The 15861-nt window shown below is 40.0% G+C and overlaps 1 protein-coding gene across 1 annotated transcript; it reads left to right on the top strand.

The window, feature by feature from the left end:
- The first annotated feature begins 3760 nt into the window (after positions 1-3760).
- Positions 3761-9999, top strand: NDUFB4 (NADH:ubiquinone oxidoreductase subunit B4). Its single transcript, XM_046003476.1, has 3 exons — positions 3761-3983; positions 7857-8003; positions 9872-9999. The coding sequence occupies exons 1-3, from the start codon at positions 3804-3806 to the stop codon at positions 9932-9934; spliced, it is 390 nt and encodes a 129-aa protein (XP_045859432.1). The 5' UTR covers positions 3761-3803; the 3' UTR covers positions 9935-9999.
- Positions 10000-15861: the final 5862 nt, after the last annotated feature.

The following is a 15861-nucleotide window of genomic DNA, read 5'->3' as shown; positions in this document are numbered from 1 at the left end:
AAATTCCCATCCTATACCTTCATGGCAGACTGGGAGTTGACAATACCCCTGGAAGACATTCTTGCACCTGGATGGCTAGCAGTATTTAATTCCACTTGAAATTGATGTGAATCAAATAAATATATCCCACTAAACTCAAATCTCTTTTCCCAGATCGCCCAAATGCCTCAGGCCACTGTGATCCACCCAACAGGAGAGAAAATGTGATAGAAGGTAAGGAAGTCAGAGAGGAGAAACACAACAGTCTTATTATGCAATCGTGATTTAAATATCTTACTTTTTCTAATTTTACAAAAACAGAATGGCCATGTGAACACATTTCTGGAGAGGGTTCATGTAAGGCGGGACCCTGCATTAGTTTGGCAGTACATCTGTTGCTGATACTCAATGTTAGGACAAGATTTTTTTAAAACAAGAATAAAGGAAAATGCTCACTAAACATCAGCTGCTGTTAATCACTGGTAAGTTAAATCTCTGGGCATTGGGTTTACTCAGAAATTTACCCATGATCCTACCCAATAAGAGAAGGAATGCTTTTCATGAGCAGGAACTTACTGTCTCTTACAGTTTTTGTATTCACCTGTCCATCCTCTGTTCCCTGAAATCCTGTTCCAGTCTTGTAAACTGGCCACCCCCACATATTTGCCTTTCTCTCCTTCTCCATTTTACCACTTCATCCTCCCTCTTCCCATCCAACATAGGTACATATACTTAGTCCCTGTAATCCATGTTCCAATAAATTCTGATAAATTTTATTAGGAGAAGTAAAAGTCTTCAAAACATGAAACATTCTTTGGTGAAATGGTGAACTTACGAAATTGTTTCCCGCTTGAATTGTTCCATCTGCTAACAACCACTCCTACCAAAGTCTTAGTCATCCATTTAGAAATATCTAGTCCTTAAAAAGAATAGAAATTTAACGCAAATCTTGCAAAAGATGTGGACTTCCATAAAATTAATTAAAGTGATGTTGGTGAACTGCTGGATCCACATGCAAAGTGACTAATAAAGGAGGATCTCAGAGTTGGACCAGATAACAAAGGAAAAAAAAGACAATCAATAAGAATGATGATGACAATCAAAGCTTCAAAAGGAAATAATTTAGTTTCAAAAGATTAAGAGAGGACCTTGGAAAAACTGAATAAAACCCTCCAATATTCTGCAAATATGACCCTGCTGCAAAAATCAAATGCAAAGTGAAGGATAATGATCTATTATATAAAAATAACCATGCCCACAAATTAACACTTGATTTATCAGAATTAGTACACTGTAATTGTAACTGTAACTGTAATTGTAGCCTTAAATGTTAAATATAAGATACATTCATTTTCATAACTTTTTGATTACATTATTTCAAGATAAAGTCTCAAAGGGAGGACCTTTCCTGGAAAAAGGAAGAGGGAAAGGAAGACCTTTTGTACTCATCTCCATGTTTCCCAAACACAATTATAGAAGAATCCTCTCAGGAAACTGTAAAAATTACAGACTCCTGGGTTCCCCTGCCAGATCATTGCTGAATCTTCAAGAGCAGAACAGAACTTAGGACTCCATCTTTTTGACAATCATCTTAAGGGATCCTTAGGATAATCAAGCAAATGTAGGAATGAACACCTTAACTAATGCAAAGGGAAATGATGTAGTTTATTCTGTCATTCTCTTTCTTTCCCTCTCTCTTAACTTTATAAAGTCTTTAAAACTTTGTCATCTGTAGTCATTGTACTTCTTTCTTCTCTCTTTTATCCTTTTTGCATGCCCTTCTTCCCAGATCAGTGTCTAATCTATAAATCAAAGATTTTTGAAACTTTATCAAGATTGTCTTTAGAATTTACAAACTGCGCCTGCATTTCATTTTGTTTTATGGTATTTTAAAACACCTTTGAAAACAAACAGAACTCTTTTTTCTCATTCCTTTAAAATTGAGTGTCTGTGATTTGCTTCAAATTTCTCTTTTCTACATTCCCTCAGCCTGCATTCTCATGAGTCCATTTTGCTCTATATTCATTCGGACATTAAACTGCTTTGCAAATATTATCATACCCTGTCTGTTCTTTCTTTCTTTTTTTTTTTAGAATTTATTTATTTATTTGACAGAGAGAGATCACAAGTAGGCAGAGAGGCAGGCAAAGAGAGGCTCCCTGCTGAGCAGAGAGCCCGATGTGGGGCTCGATCCCAGGACCCTGAGATCATGACCCGAGCTGAAGGCAGAGGCTTAACCCACTGAGCCACCCAGGCGCCCCCCCGTCTGTTCTTTCTGTATTGCCTGTACTGTCAGCTCCTTGAAGACAAACATCACATCCTTCATTTCTTCTGCATTTCTCCCACTGAGCCTAGAAGATTGACTAAGATTGACTAGTGTGCAGAATGCTTCACCTAGTGGGTGCTTAATAAATATTTTAAAACAGTATTAAAATGTTGAATAAATTTGACAGCAGTGCTTCTCCTCATCGCTTCAAATGCCAACACTTTCTAGGTCCCTTCTCTGCCTAGCAACCATTTCCCAACATACCTATGGTCCCCAGACATTTCATCCAAGATGAAGCTCTCTTTTGACCCAGCTTTCTTTGCCTGAGTTATGGAAATATTGTTCACATGTTTTCCCCTGTGGAATGTCTGACTCGTACCCACAGACCCTGCTGTGCAACTTGAAGTTACTTTTTCCCCTGGGAGGAGGACAGCAGCAATGAAGGTTTCCTTTCTGGTTACCCACCTTTTTTTTTTTTTTCTCCCCAAGTCATCTTTCACATTAAGATATAATGCCTTTATGCATAAAGGCATCATCTAAAGATGATTTTTCTTCTTCGCACCCTAAGAGTGCTAAAAATTTTAGGTAAGAGGTTTTAGTATTTTAACTAAATACTGTTTCTTTTTTTTTTTAAGATTTTTATTTATTTGACAGACAGAGATCACAAATAGGCAGAGAGGCAGGCAGAGAGAGAAGGGAAGCAGGCTTCCCTCTGAGCAGAGAGCCCGATGTGGGGCTCGATCCCAAGACTCTGGGATCATGACCTGAGCAGAAGGCAGAGGCTTTAACCCACTGAACCACCCAGGTGCCCCTACTAAATACTGTTTCTTAACGAGCTTTATTCAGTACTTCATTTGTTAATGACTTACTATGGTCAGGCAGGCAACATCTCTCTTATAACATCATTCTCCTATTAAACATTATTTCGTGCCTATGAAAAACAAACCGCTACTTATGCTGTACCGATCTAACGTGGTAATGTACAGAAAAGCTTATTCTTTTTCTTGGTTAGAACACTTTGTTTTGCAAAGCACTTTGGCATGTATTTGTTATCTTATTTAATCTTCACAAAAGGTTTGCTAGGTGGATAGAATAGGGGTCATTATCCAGAATGAGCAAGAGGAAACTCGGAGACGTTAAGTGACTTGTCCAAAGTCACACACCTTGGAGGGACCCACACTGAAACAGGATTCTAGCTACATCCAGTCCCATTTTCTGTCTGCCAGTCTCACACAGCTCAACTTCACAAAATAAAACTCTGCTATGTCCCTAGAAATGTAAAGCTGCTAGAAAGAAGCAACAAACAACAGATTGTGGTAGGTAAAAGGAGGAAGCGGGGGTGGGGAGAAGAAAGGGTAAGAAAAGCACACTGTGCATGCGCAGATCGCTATTCAGGGTACCGGACCTTGAGGAAGGTTAACGAAAGAAGCCGAGCTCTGGTGGAAACTTACTGCCTACCTTCCGCTAACGCGCAGGCGCATTCCCTCAGGACGAAGGTCAGACTGAAGGGGGAGGGTCTCGGACTCGCGCAGGCGCAGTTGTGTCCCGGATTGCCAAGATGTCGTTCCCCAAGTACCAGCCGTCGCCTCTGGCTACCCTACCCTCTACCCTCGACCCGGCCGAATACAACGTATCTCCGGAAGCCCGGAAGGCGCAAGCCGAGCGGTTGGCCATAAGATCCCGACTTAAACGGGAGTATCTGCTTCAGTACAACGACCCCAAACGCCAAGGGCTCATCGTGAGTCGTGGGCCAGCCGGGCGGGAATCGAGGGCCAGAGTCCGGGCGGTCTCCCTTCCCAGACCGGGCAGCCCAAACCGGCCAAGGGAGGCCACTCAGTGGGGCGGACACCGTTCCCGATCAGTATCTTAGACTTTGGCCCACTTCCAGGCTGAGAGAGCAGGGCCACCTTATAGCCCTTTGACCCTGGGCGGAGAAATTTGGTGGTCAAGAGGACGGTTCTCGATTCACACCCGGCTGGATTTGAGTCCGGCTTGATCACTTCCCGCCTGGGTAATCTTAAGAAAGTGACTCACCTCTACTGTTCAGCCCCGGTTTTCTTGTCTGAAAAATGGGGATAATACAATACTTCCAATCAGGAGGCTGTTACGACTAAATGAGATAAGGCATATGACTGGCCAACACAGTGCCTGACCTGTAATGAGTTGTTCAGAAAATGTGTGTGTAATTTTTTTTTAAACCTTTCAGTTCACAGTTCCTAGCAATACTGCTCTCTCCTGATGGGAATATAGTGATTTTTTTTTTTTTTTCAGTTTATATCTTTTGAAGGCCCCAAAACTATGCAGCTAGTTGAAACTTTGGTTTTTGGAATTAGATGCCAAAGCAGAACATAATGCCGAACTAGATGACTTTAGTTTGCCGAACCCCTCCAAAGGTTTGTTTTCTGATCTTCTTATGTGGGGAAGAATAGAATAGTACATTCTTTATGGAATCATTGTAAGTTTAAATGAGATATTTGTATAACATTGGAGGCACTTTATATGTTACCAGTAAACTGATAGCTATTATTATTTAGTGAGTAGGCTTTTCAGTAATTTTCTGTACAGGAGTTATTTAAATACGATGTCAGATATGATATTAAAGAAACAAAAAACAACCAGAACTTCCCTCAACAGTTGCATTGGTGTTCTGTAGGACTTTTTGGAAGTTACTAGAATTGAAGGAAATTTACATTGTGCAGGCACTATCTAAACCCTTTCTGAATATCATTCAAATGTCAAAGTATTCAAAGAGTTAGGCCCTGTTGTTATCCCCATTTTACGGATGAGAAGACAACATGGGAAGGACAAGTAGGTATTCATAGAGTGATATTCCCTTAGCAAGTGATAGAGCAGAATTTAAACCTTGAACTGTGTAACCCAAAACATTTGCTTAACCAGTTGGTTGTACCACCTCCGGTCAGAACCATGTTTACTTGAGAAGGTGTGGAGGGAGACATTTGTTATTGACATACTCACACAGGTTTGATGTGCCAGATAGCCAAAGCTTAAACTCTAGATTTTCTCTTCCCTAGTTCTGTGCTCTAGGACAGTTTCAGTTTTGTCATGTAAGAGACAGTCATACCTGCCTCATTGGTGGTTCTGTTAAATGAGTGCTTGGCACTTAATCATTTAATAATCAATAAACGGGAATTCCTTGCCTAATCTTTACCAGTGATTGATTCAGTGATTAAGTAATTGCTGTTATAGGCCAGGCCCTATTTTAGATGCTGAGGTGACAGTGTAGATTCCTGTCCTTGCAGGGCTTGCTTTCTCCAGTGAGTCAGACAAGTAATAAACAAGTTAAAAGACTAAATTGTTTAGCATGTTAGTGGTAAGCGATAAGAAAAATAAAGCAAGGAAGGGATTAGGAATGTGTGTTGTGTAGTAGAAAGGGATAGCAGCTGAAATTTTAGATACCCCTAGGGAAGGCCTTCCTTAGAAAGTGACAAGAAGGAAGAGATGAGGGAGCTAGCCACACACAGCTCTCTGGGAAAGTAGCATTTTAGGTAGAGGGGATAGCAGGTGTAGGGGTCTTTAGACAGAAGTGTGCCTGGTTAGTTCCAAAAATACTGAAGAGACCATTGTGACTAAAGTGGAGAAAGGTGAGAGCAAAGTGGAATTAGATCACACCAAGCTTTGCAGATTCTTATAAGGCATTTTACTGTGTAGGTAGTCTGCCCTTACATTTTTAACATCTCTCTGGTTGCTTAGTTGAAAATAGGTTATGGAGAAGAGCAAGGAGACTAGGAGGCTTTTGAAGTAATCAGGGTTTTGGCAGTGGAAGTGGTAAGTATTGAGTTCTGAGTATGTATTGAAAGTAAAGCCAACCAGATTTGCTAGCAGATTGATACGAGGTGTAAGAGTGAGAAGGGTCAGTGATGATTCCAAGGTTTTGACCTAAGTGCTCAAAAGAATGCTTTTTACCAGTATGGAAAAGAATGTGAGAGGAGCAGGGATGGAGATAGAGTGGAATATTGGCAAATCAGTTTGAGATACATCACATTTGACATGCTTGTTAGACAACATGGCATTGTTGAGCAGGCTGTTGGACATCATGTCTGGAGTTTGGGGTAGAGGTCTGGGAAGGTATAATTTTGGGAGATATTGGCCTGTAGTTGGATATTTAAAACCATGTGACTGAAGGAGGTAGATCATGAAGAGAATGAATGTAGATAGAGAAGACCAGCAAGGTCTAAGATCCAATATTAAGAGATTGGAGAGATAAGAAGGAAGAGAGCAAGAGCAAAAGAGAACAAGAGGAAATGGCCATAGAGTTAGGAGGAAAACCAGGCAGGTGTGTGCCCTGAAAGGCAAAAGAAGAAACAGTCTCAAGGAGTTTTCACCATGTCACATGCTGCTGATAGTTCTTGGGAAAGGAGAACTATTTCCCATGGAGTATGTTTTGGAACCTCTCTTAACAACAGTTCAGGTTCAATGAACTATGGTGATGAGGCTCTTGATATTTTTATGAAATGAAATGTCTGATTCTGGAAGACCAGTTTGGCAGATAAATATGTAGAGAGGTGACTGTTGGATTGAGAGCTCTGTCATGTGAGAGTCATTCAAATACCTTCATAGCAGAAGGGATAAGTAAAGAATAGATGTATTAAACTCAAATATTCCCTTGAACCTGTCTATATCCTGTGTCTTCACCTTTACTATTTTCTGCAAACAGTTTGGTTTAAAATGTATCTGTGGAAGATCCAGTTTAATTATTTTAATCCTACCAATCATGACTTCTTGGTGGTATATAGGACCTTGAATGTTCTTCTTTGGTATTAAAGTTTTAAAGCTGATTTCATCTGCTTATTTTAAATCTGCCTATCAGTTAATTGGAGCAAATAATTTTATAAATTATTTGGGGATATAGCTAATTAAATTTAATTATGTGTTTGGGGCAGATTTGCTGTCTTACATAGTTGTTCTAGTATAAATATATTAAAATGGACAGTTTTTTTTCTTAACCAAGACAGTCTGATTATTTTTCTTTAACAACAATATTGTCCTCACTATAAATTATTTTAATAGCATAAGATGTAATAATTTTGCTTATAAAATATCAAACAAGTCAGCTTAAAAATCTTAAAGTTCGGAGTTGGTCTACCACAGTCTTCACCTTCCTGCAATTTATTTGAAGCCTGGAAAGACAGTGCAGCATCGGGGGGGTAGCATTAGGGGGTCCTAGAAACAAAGTACAAAGCGTAATAGAGCATATGAAATCTGTCCTCATTGGGAATACTGTGATTCACTTGGTCACTTCAAGAAAGACAATGAAGATACAAAACAATCCAGGAAAAAAAAATTATCAAAGAGAAAAAGTGGTTTCTCTGATAGATTAAAAAGATTAGGTTTCTTAAATCTTAAGTAAATAGAAAGCTGAAGGTTGATAGAAGAACCTTTTAAATTCTGAAGGACTTGAACAGGATAGGATCATCAGAGAGTTAGTCAGCAAATTCTAGAAATGAAAGATCTTCCCTGAAGCTATTCAGGAATATTCAGGGTATACCCTTAACTGTGCCTTCTCCCCCCCACCCCCCACAGAAGTTTTGATGAGGTTGTTTCAGTGTGGCCCTACTTAAGTTCCGTAACTTTTTGTTTTCCTGAATTTTAGGAAGATCCTGCATTGATTCGTTGGACCTATGCAAGATCAGCAAACATCTATCCCAATTTCAGACCCACTCCCAAGACCTCGCTCTTAGGAGCTCTGTTTGGAATTGGGCCCCTTTTCTTCTGGTTTTATGTTTTCAAAACTGACAGAGTAAGTATTGGGACCTGACGTTTAGTTTCTGTGTGACAGGTTTCCCTGTGCTGGCTGCAGCTCTTTCTCTCGGCATTTGCCACCAGTGCGCCTCCCACCTCAGTCCTCTCCTCTTCCTTCAGTTTCTCTCTTCTTTTATCTTTATTTGTTGCCAGCAGGAGTTAAAACAGAAAGTTTCAAGTACGTGTTTGGTTGCATTGCTTTATCATTTCAACTCATATTGAAATAATACTTTGCTAAAAATCACAATAGTCTTTGAGTCTTTCAAATTTAATTTCAACTTAAAATAATAAGTTGGTCAGTTTAAATTTCTTTGAACTTTCTTGAACTTAGACTGAAATGAAAGCATTTTCCTGGTGTTTTAGGTGATGTAAAGGAATTGTGCTATGACTATTAAGCAAGAGAATACAGAAGTAACTTTAGAAAGTTAACACTAAGGGCTCCTAGTTGGCTCAGTTGGTTAGGTGTCAGACTCTGGATTTCGGCTCCCGGCATGAAGTCAGGATTGTTGAGATCAAGCCCTGCATCTGGCTTCCACACCGGGCATGGAGCCTGCTTAAGATTGTCTCTCTCCCTCTTCTTCTGCCCTTCCCCTGCTTGCATGTGCATTCTTTCTGTCTCAAAAATTAAATATAAGTTAATATAGAAGTGAAACTTTCCTATTTCGACTTACCTTTAGATGTTATTTTTGCAAACCTTTATCTTGAGTTTTCTTAGTTCATTATTTTAAAAAGATGCTTATTTGGTTTAAGTATTAGCAGAATACATAAATCATTTAGTGTGTTACCAGTTTGTATGAATTCTAATTAGAATTGGTCACATTTTGTTGATTAATGTTAAAACTTTGTAATATGCTAACAGTAGGAAAGCAAAAGCAGCCTGTGGTGGGAATTTGCATTCAGAGGCCATATGATTGCAGAGAAAGCCAATTTTATCTTTGACACCAGGCCATCCTGGTACTAGCCCCCAGAAGGCCTTGTGTCGCCATCTAGGTCTTTCTTAAACTGGCCAGTCCATTCTCCTGTAAGAGCTTCTATATTTTGATTGTCTGATAAAGTACCCGCTTAACAAAAAGATAGGCCACACTTATCCAGGTGTTTACATTTTGCTTTTGACATACGCTTTTTAGTGGAGTAATATAATTCTTCCAGCATGTGCATAAATTGTTTTTCAATAGGAGTGTTTTCTCATTGTCCCTTTATTTCTTCAGACTGCTACTTCCTCACACATACCCTATAGGCTTTAGACAGGGGGGGATTGGAATTAGGTTTGGAGTATTTTAGCCCGGTTTTTTAGAGTCGTACTATGGGTTATGCCAGATTACATTGGTTCTTTGTTTATTTTTGTATTTTCCAGTACCTTTTTTGTTTGTATATTTTGCAAAATGGTCACCACAGTAAATGCAGGCAACATCTGTTACCATACATAGTTACAAAAGACAATCTTTTTTCTTATGATGAGGACTTAAGATTAATTCTCTTAGCAACTTCCAAATATTCCATACAGTATTATTAACTATAGTCACCATTGTTGTACATGACATCCCCATGACTTACTTATTGTATAATTGGAACTTTGTACCTTTTGACCCCTTTCAGCCATTTTGCCCACCACCCACCCCATGCCTCTGTCAGCTTCCAGTCTGTTCTCTGTATCTATAAGCTTGTACCTATGAAATGGCAAGATTTCATTCCTTTTTTTTTTTTTTAAATGGCTGAATAGTGTTCCATGTATACATATACATATCCATTGATGGACACTTAGGTTATTTCTGTATCTTGGCTATTGTAAATAATGTTGCAGTGAACACAGGTCAGAATGTGTTGTTTCTGATGAAGCTGTTTTTGTGTTTTTTTCTGTCTCTACAGGATAGGAAAGAAAAACTTATCCAGGAAGGAAAATTGGATCGAACATGGAACATTTCATATTAAGACTGTCAGTGATGACCCTCTGTATTATTGTTTAAATAAATCTTCTATTAATCATTAAAAACTTATTTCCTTGAGTCAACAAACATTTGCTGGATATACAATATAAGAGTTCACAATTTCATAAAGAAACAGATTCATGTTCATTCATTTAGTCATTCAGCAAAAGAGCATCTGCTGTGAGCCAGATACTGTGCTGTGTGCTCAGAATACAGCGGTCAGTAAAACAGACTGAGGCTCTGTACTTAAAGACCACACACTCTGACAACTGTCACAAGACTGAAAGGGCAAAACAGAAGCATGAAAAGGCAAGATGTGTTGAGTATGGCAAGATAAGGGGCCACTGTCGGGTGATAGGACGAGGAGGCTACATTGAATGGAAGTAAAATGGTTTAACACATGGCTTTGGAGGTTAAATTGGGGTCAGAATCCCATCTCAGGCTTAACAGTTGGAATACGAGGCCTCCTGTTTCCCCATTTCTGGCATGGAGATAGTAATGCCTACTTTCTCATAAGGTCATGAAGATGAAAACGAGATAATAGTACTGCTCAATAAAGTAAAGCTACATGCTTTATAGTTCAGTCTTGAAACCGTAGGGTAACAGTTTCACCTACGAAGGTGGAATAAAGTGTTACAGGGAGAACATGCTTTTTGGGGCTGATTTACATTAGTACGTTGGTTTTAATTTTTAGAGCATACAGGTATTTTCATCTGGTTCTTTTATGAGTCTGAGATACTCTGAAACACAGAGCTTGAGAGACAAGCTTTTGTGCAGGTAGTTTTATATTAGGGAGTCATTGAAGAACAAGTGTCAGACTGGTAAGAGTAAAATAGCTAGAGAGACAGCCTACTGAGTTCCGTGCTATTGGCCTGTTGCCTCAGAGTAGTGGGCTCATTCCCACTAGGGACCTTCTGAAGAGCCCTGTGGAATGAACATAGAATGTTCCCTGCAGACAAGGAGAAAACAAGTATCCACTAGCTACTCGCCCAGTTGGTCACAAGTTGTCTCATGTAGTTAATTGTCTTTCACTTCTAGGTATGGGTGAGCCTCAGAATAGCGGAAGGTTCTTACAGGTTTCTTACATGGAGGTGGAAGGAAGCTTGGGGCAGAAAGAGATGTGCTGTGCAGCTGAGGTGGCATATTGTCAGGTCACACCTACAGGAGCTCAGAGCTGCAGCAGCAACTGGAGTAAAATGATGGGCTGAGAGGAAGTGAGATAGGCACAAAAGGTAGACAATTTTTTTACCCACTCCATGTTCTGCTTAGATCTGTGCACACATTCATCTGCAGTGCCATTCAGGGAGGTGGTTAGGTACCATCTCAATATAGGAGGTTTAGTGGAACAAGATTCAGTCCCACACTGTTGAAACTGGTCTGAAGCTGTAACATTCATCGTTTCTCCCCACAATGCTCTAGATTTTCCTTCCTTGGCCAACACTTTAGAAGGTCTAGAATGCTTGCCTGATGGGAGCCAGAGAACCTTTATCTGTGAGGCCAGAACCTTACTTACTCTTGCATCATCAGGCCTTTGTTGCAGTACTTACCTGTTTACATTCATCACTGGACATGGAAGCACTGAGAGCACCAGTGACTCCTCTGGATTCCAGATAGATCCCCTGGGCCCCCATTCTGTAGTAGCAACCCTAGCTCCTTATCATGAAGGTGATTTTAGTGCTGCTAATACGGAATTTTTTTTTTTTTTTTTTTTTTTTTTTTTTTTTTTTGGTCTGTTTCCCAGGCACAAGAAGTCCAAAATGACCAGGAGGTAATCACAGCTTCAGATTAAAGTGAAATCTTCTGATATTATTATTAATAATAAATATATATTTAGTCGTCCTTGTTTCTGGCCCAGAGCTCCTGAAACACTCAGGATTTTCTAATGATGAGATAGAGGTGTCTCATTAGGTTACTGAGCTAAGTTTTGACCACACTTAAGCCTGGGTCTGGTTGCCAAGGGAACCAACAGTGATGAGAGGTTGAAACTGTTTGTCCCAATCCCTGACCTTGCATTTGTATCCCTGCTCCCCCACTTACTGGTGAAGTAACCTGGAAGATACTAAAGTTCTCTGTGACTCAGTTTTCTTATTTTTAAAATAGATACGAAATTCATTGTTTCATGAATTACTACTTAAAAAGTATTTAACATTTATGATAGTTCTATTCTTAAATTTTGAGGAACCTTCATGCTGTTCTCCACAAGTGGTTGTACCAGTTTGCTTTCCTACCAACAGTGCACAAGAGTTCCTTTTTCTTGACATTCTCACCAACACCATCACTGGATTTATAAATATCTTCTCCCATTCCATAGGTTGCCTTTTAGTTTTGTTGAGTGTAAAACATTTTTGTTAACATCAAGAATTTATTGAGCAATATGTTCCTAAGAGTTTAATCAATTCCTAAAGACTTTTTATTACCACAAACAATGCCCCAAATCACACCCGGAAGTGGTCTAGTGAGAATACCAATTACCACCTCATCTGAGTGCTTACTGTTACCATGCGTCTGACCATTAATCCTGGCCCTGAGCACTGGGCACAAGAGGCTATACTGGTATTGCTGCCTCTGTTGGCCCAAAAGCTCAAGCTTATTAAAACCAAACCACCAGAGAGAGTTTCTCAAGGTTCCCATATCTTCCCATCAATTGCTCCTGAGTTTGGGAGAATATGATTGCCTGTGCCTGACTTCTATCTGCAGAGAAGGCTGAAAAAGCAAGGGTATGGAATGTTCAGCTCTAAAGTATGGGGCAGATAAGGAATTCCCAAACAAGAAAGTGGTTCAAATGCTGAGCATCCAAGATGACAAGGAACTAGAACCAGATCATAAGGCTTTTACCACAATTAAGACACTTAGGCTTCATCCTGATGGCAATGGGAGTCATTGAAGGTTTAAGCAGGAATAACCTGATAGGATTTGCATTCCTGGAAGATCATTCTGCATCTGGACAGGGATCTCAGGGCAAGAAAGGCTAGAGGATGACCAGTAACCAGGCTGTTGTAAGACTTTAGACTAGGAATGATTTTCAATTTTGAGACAGCCCTGTAGGAAGAACAAAGCAGTCCCTGCTAATCCCAGGATGACTCATTTGGATGTGAACTTGTCGAAAGCTTTATGAAAGTCTAAATATATTATCTCTATTAGTTCCCCTTTATGCACATGCATGAGGAGCCAGTCTTCTTAATATTCCTTTATCTGTATATGACATCCCTTCCCCTCTCCAGGACAGTATTGCTTCTGTAACAGGCTGGTTTGTTTAAATATTATGTCTTTTTACCCTTTATTATGGATCCTGCCTAGAGGAAAAGAGTATATTTATGCTCAGACAAAATCCCGTTGGGTTCATTCCCTGATTAATTTTCCATTTTATTTTTACCTCATTCTTGGTAGCACTTGACACAGTCTCATAACTTTGGGGGAGATACAGAGTCCTGGTTATTTCTCCATTCTTCAAGATCATTAATGGAGTATTTGAAAAGATTAGAGATCTGTATGTAAAACTATCTTGATCAAATATGCATGATTTAAAAATATGGACAGCACCTTAAAATTAGCTCTAAATGTATTCAAAGACTGAATTTCAAAGTTTCTGTTGCTACTTTCTACCTTTTGGTGAACACATAGAATTTTATGTTTCTAGTAGAGGATCCATGTGTACCTCTGATTGTAATGCTTGCACTTGTTTCCCTGCTGGCCTCCTTGTTTACTACCATTTCCCTAGCGGAGATTCTGTTGATACTGTGACCTGGAGGGACATTGAACTAAGTCATCCACCTGTACACCCTTCAACATCTCAAGAAAGTTCAGTGTGCATCGGTCTCATTGCCAAGCTTCAGGATTTGAAAGATTAAAGTCAAGCTGAAAGTCTGACATCTGATCTCTGAATGTTGCTGGTGAAATATCTGAGATTTCTGCAGTAAACTTACCCTTAGAATTCAAGTTCTGGGGCCCTTGGGTGGCTCAGTCATTAAGCGTCTGCCTTTGGCTCAGGTCATGATCCTAGGGTCCTGGGATCAAGCCCCGCATTGTGCTCCCCGCTTGGTGGGAAGCCTTCCTCTCCCTCTCCCTCTCCCCCTGCTTATATTCCCTCTCTCGATGTCTCTGTCTCTATCAAATAAATAAATAAAATCTTAAAAAAAAAGAATAATTCAAGTTATTTTCCTCCATAATCACAAGGAATATCACCTGATCAGTTTTGAGTCAATTCTTTACTTCTATCACCAATTGCATTTAAATCATTCCTCTCTTATTTAGTAATTAGGCTCTAAAAATATTAGGGGTGGGAGTGGGGAAAGGGAGCAACTGGCTGAGACTGCTCCAGAAATCAATATAGGAAGGACTTAGTGGTTGCAACATGAAATTGTTGTGAGTAGGAGGAGAAAGTGTAAAAACTCTTGAAACTGCATTTGCATGGTTAAGCATATTTTTTTAACTTACATTATGTTTCATAATAAAAAACATGAAATTTGCTAGAGAGTGTTTTATTTATGCTTCATATAGGATAGAGACAGCATCAAAGAGTTACTACTTTTATATGAAGTGGCTTGGGTGAGGGTAGATGGAAATAAGGGAGGTCAATTACCCTGAAGCCATCTATTAGAGTCTGGATAGACAGCTTCTCCTCCAAAATCATGCTCTGGAGAAGGGGTGGCACAGAAGTGTTTGGTCCTATCAGGGTATTTGGGAGGAAGCACCAATGCAAGCTGCAAGGGGAGTGAGCTGCTGTTAGTCTGCTGGTACTGGAGATGCTCCGTTTCCTGGAGCCATTTGGGTGGAGGAGCCTGTGTCCTATTGACTTCTAGGACACTGGCTGTCAGATCTCCTGCATTGATCAAACACTTACTGAGCCCTGGCCATGTACTAAGCACTGAGGATACTTCCATGAAGAAGATAGGGCTCCTTCTTGGAGGAACGTACATTGGAGAAAAACATAGCAGCTAGCACTTAATTAAACTTTTACTTGTATACTAAAGAAAGGGCTTTACACATCTCACAACATACCTTAAAAATCCCCATTATGCAAAAGAGATTTAGAGAGGTTAAATAATTTGCTTGAGTCCTCAGCTAATAACAGCTGAGTCAGAACTTAAATCTGGGCAGGCTGACTCCAGAGGGCAGATCTTTAACCATTCTTTCAATGGGATGAAGACTGATGCTCTGTGGAATTGGATACTGAGAAAGAAGGGGGGCTCTAGAGGGCTTAAGAGGTGGCACTTTCTAGAGTTAGGGCCTGCCACTTGCACATTCAGATTTTCTAGCACATTCACAGGTATACAGGATGTTAGAGTCAGAAAAATCTTTGAAGATCTGCCAGTTTCACGGCCCAATTCTATAGGAAAGTTTTAGGGAGGAGAAATGACTTGTCCTATTCTTCAAGAAACCTTGCTAATTTGAGAATTAGGAGTCTAGGTTTCAATTAAGAACAATGGCTCTGATTGTCCATGTCACCCGTTTGAGATTGAAAATGAGACTTGGGGTAATTGAGACAATTGCTTACCAACCTCCTTATCTCATATATGCAGGAGACTCAAAAAGCCATTTTAATAAAGATGTATTTGGAGAAATCAGGCAGATGTTTGGAGCATTTCCTGTGTAAAGCAAGTATTCACAGATTTGTTTCTTGGGGCTGTGAGAGTGAAGATATTAGATTCAAACCCAACACCTTCCATGTTGTTCTTGCTGGATTCCCACAGGAACATATCCCTGGTGGGCACCAGCTTGCCCAACAGCACCCACTACCCCTCCTTTCCTTCTGATAGAACCCCTGATTTCTTCAGGAGGTTAGTGGAAGTCCCTTTATCCCAGGCAGGGTAGACATGACCCTAGCCCCAGGGAATGAATCTGGGATTGGGCTAAGAGTGGGCATGGAATCCAGCTCTGAGCATAAGACATCAGGAGAGTCTGGTGGGAAGGGCTTCCTTTCCTGAAAAAAAA

The sequence above is a fragment of the Meles meles genome, chromosome 4, assembly GCF_922984935.1.
Source record: "Meles meles chromosome 4, mMelMel3.1 paternal haplotype, whole genome shotgun sequence".
Lineage (NCBI taxonomy): Eukaryota > Metazoa > Chordata > Mammalia > Carnivora > Mustelidae > Meles > Meles meles.
Note: the sequence above shows the minus strand (reverse complement) of the source record. Positions and strands in the feature narration are given on the sequence as shown.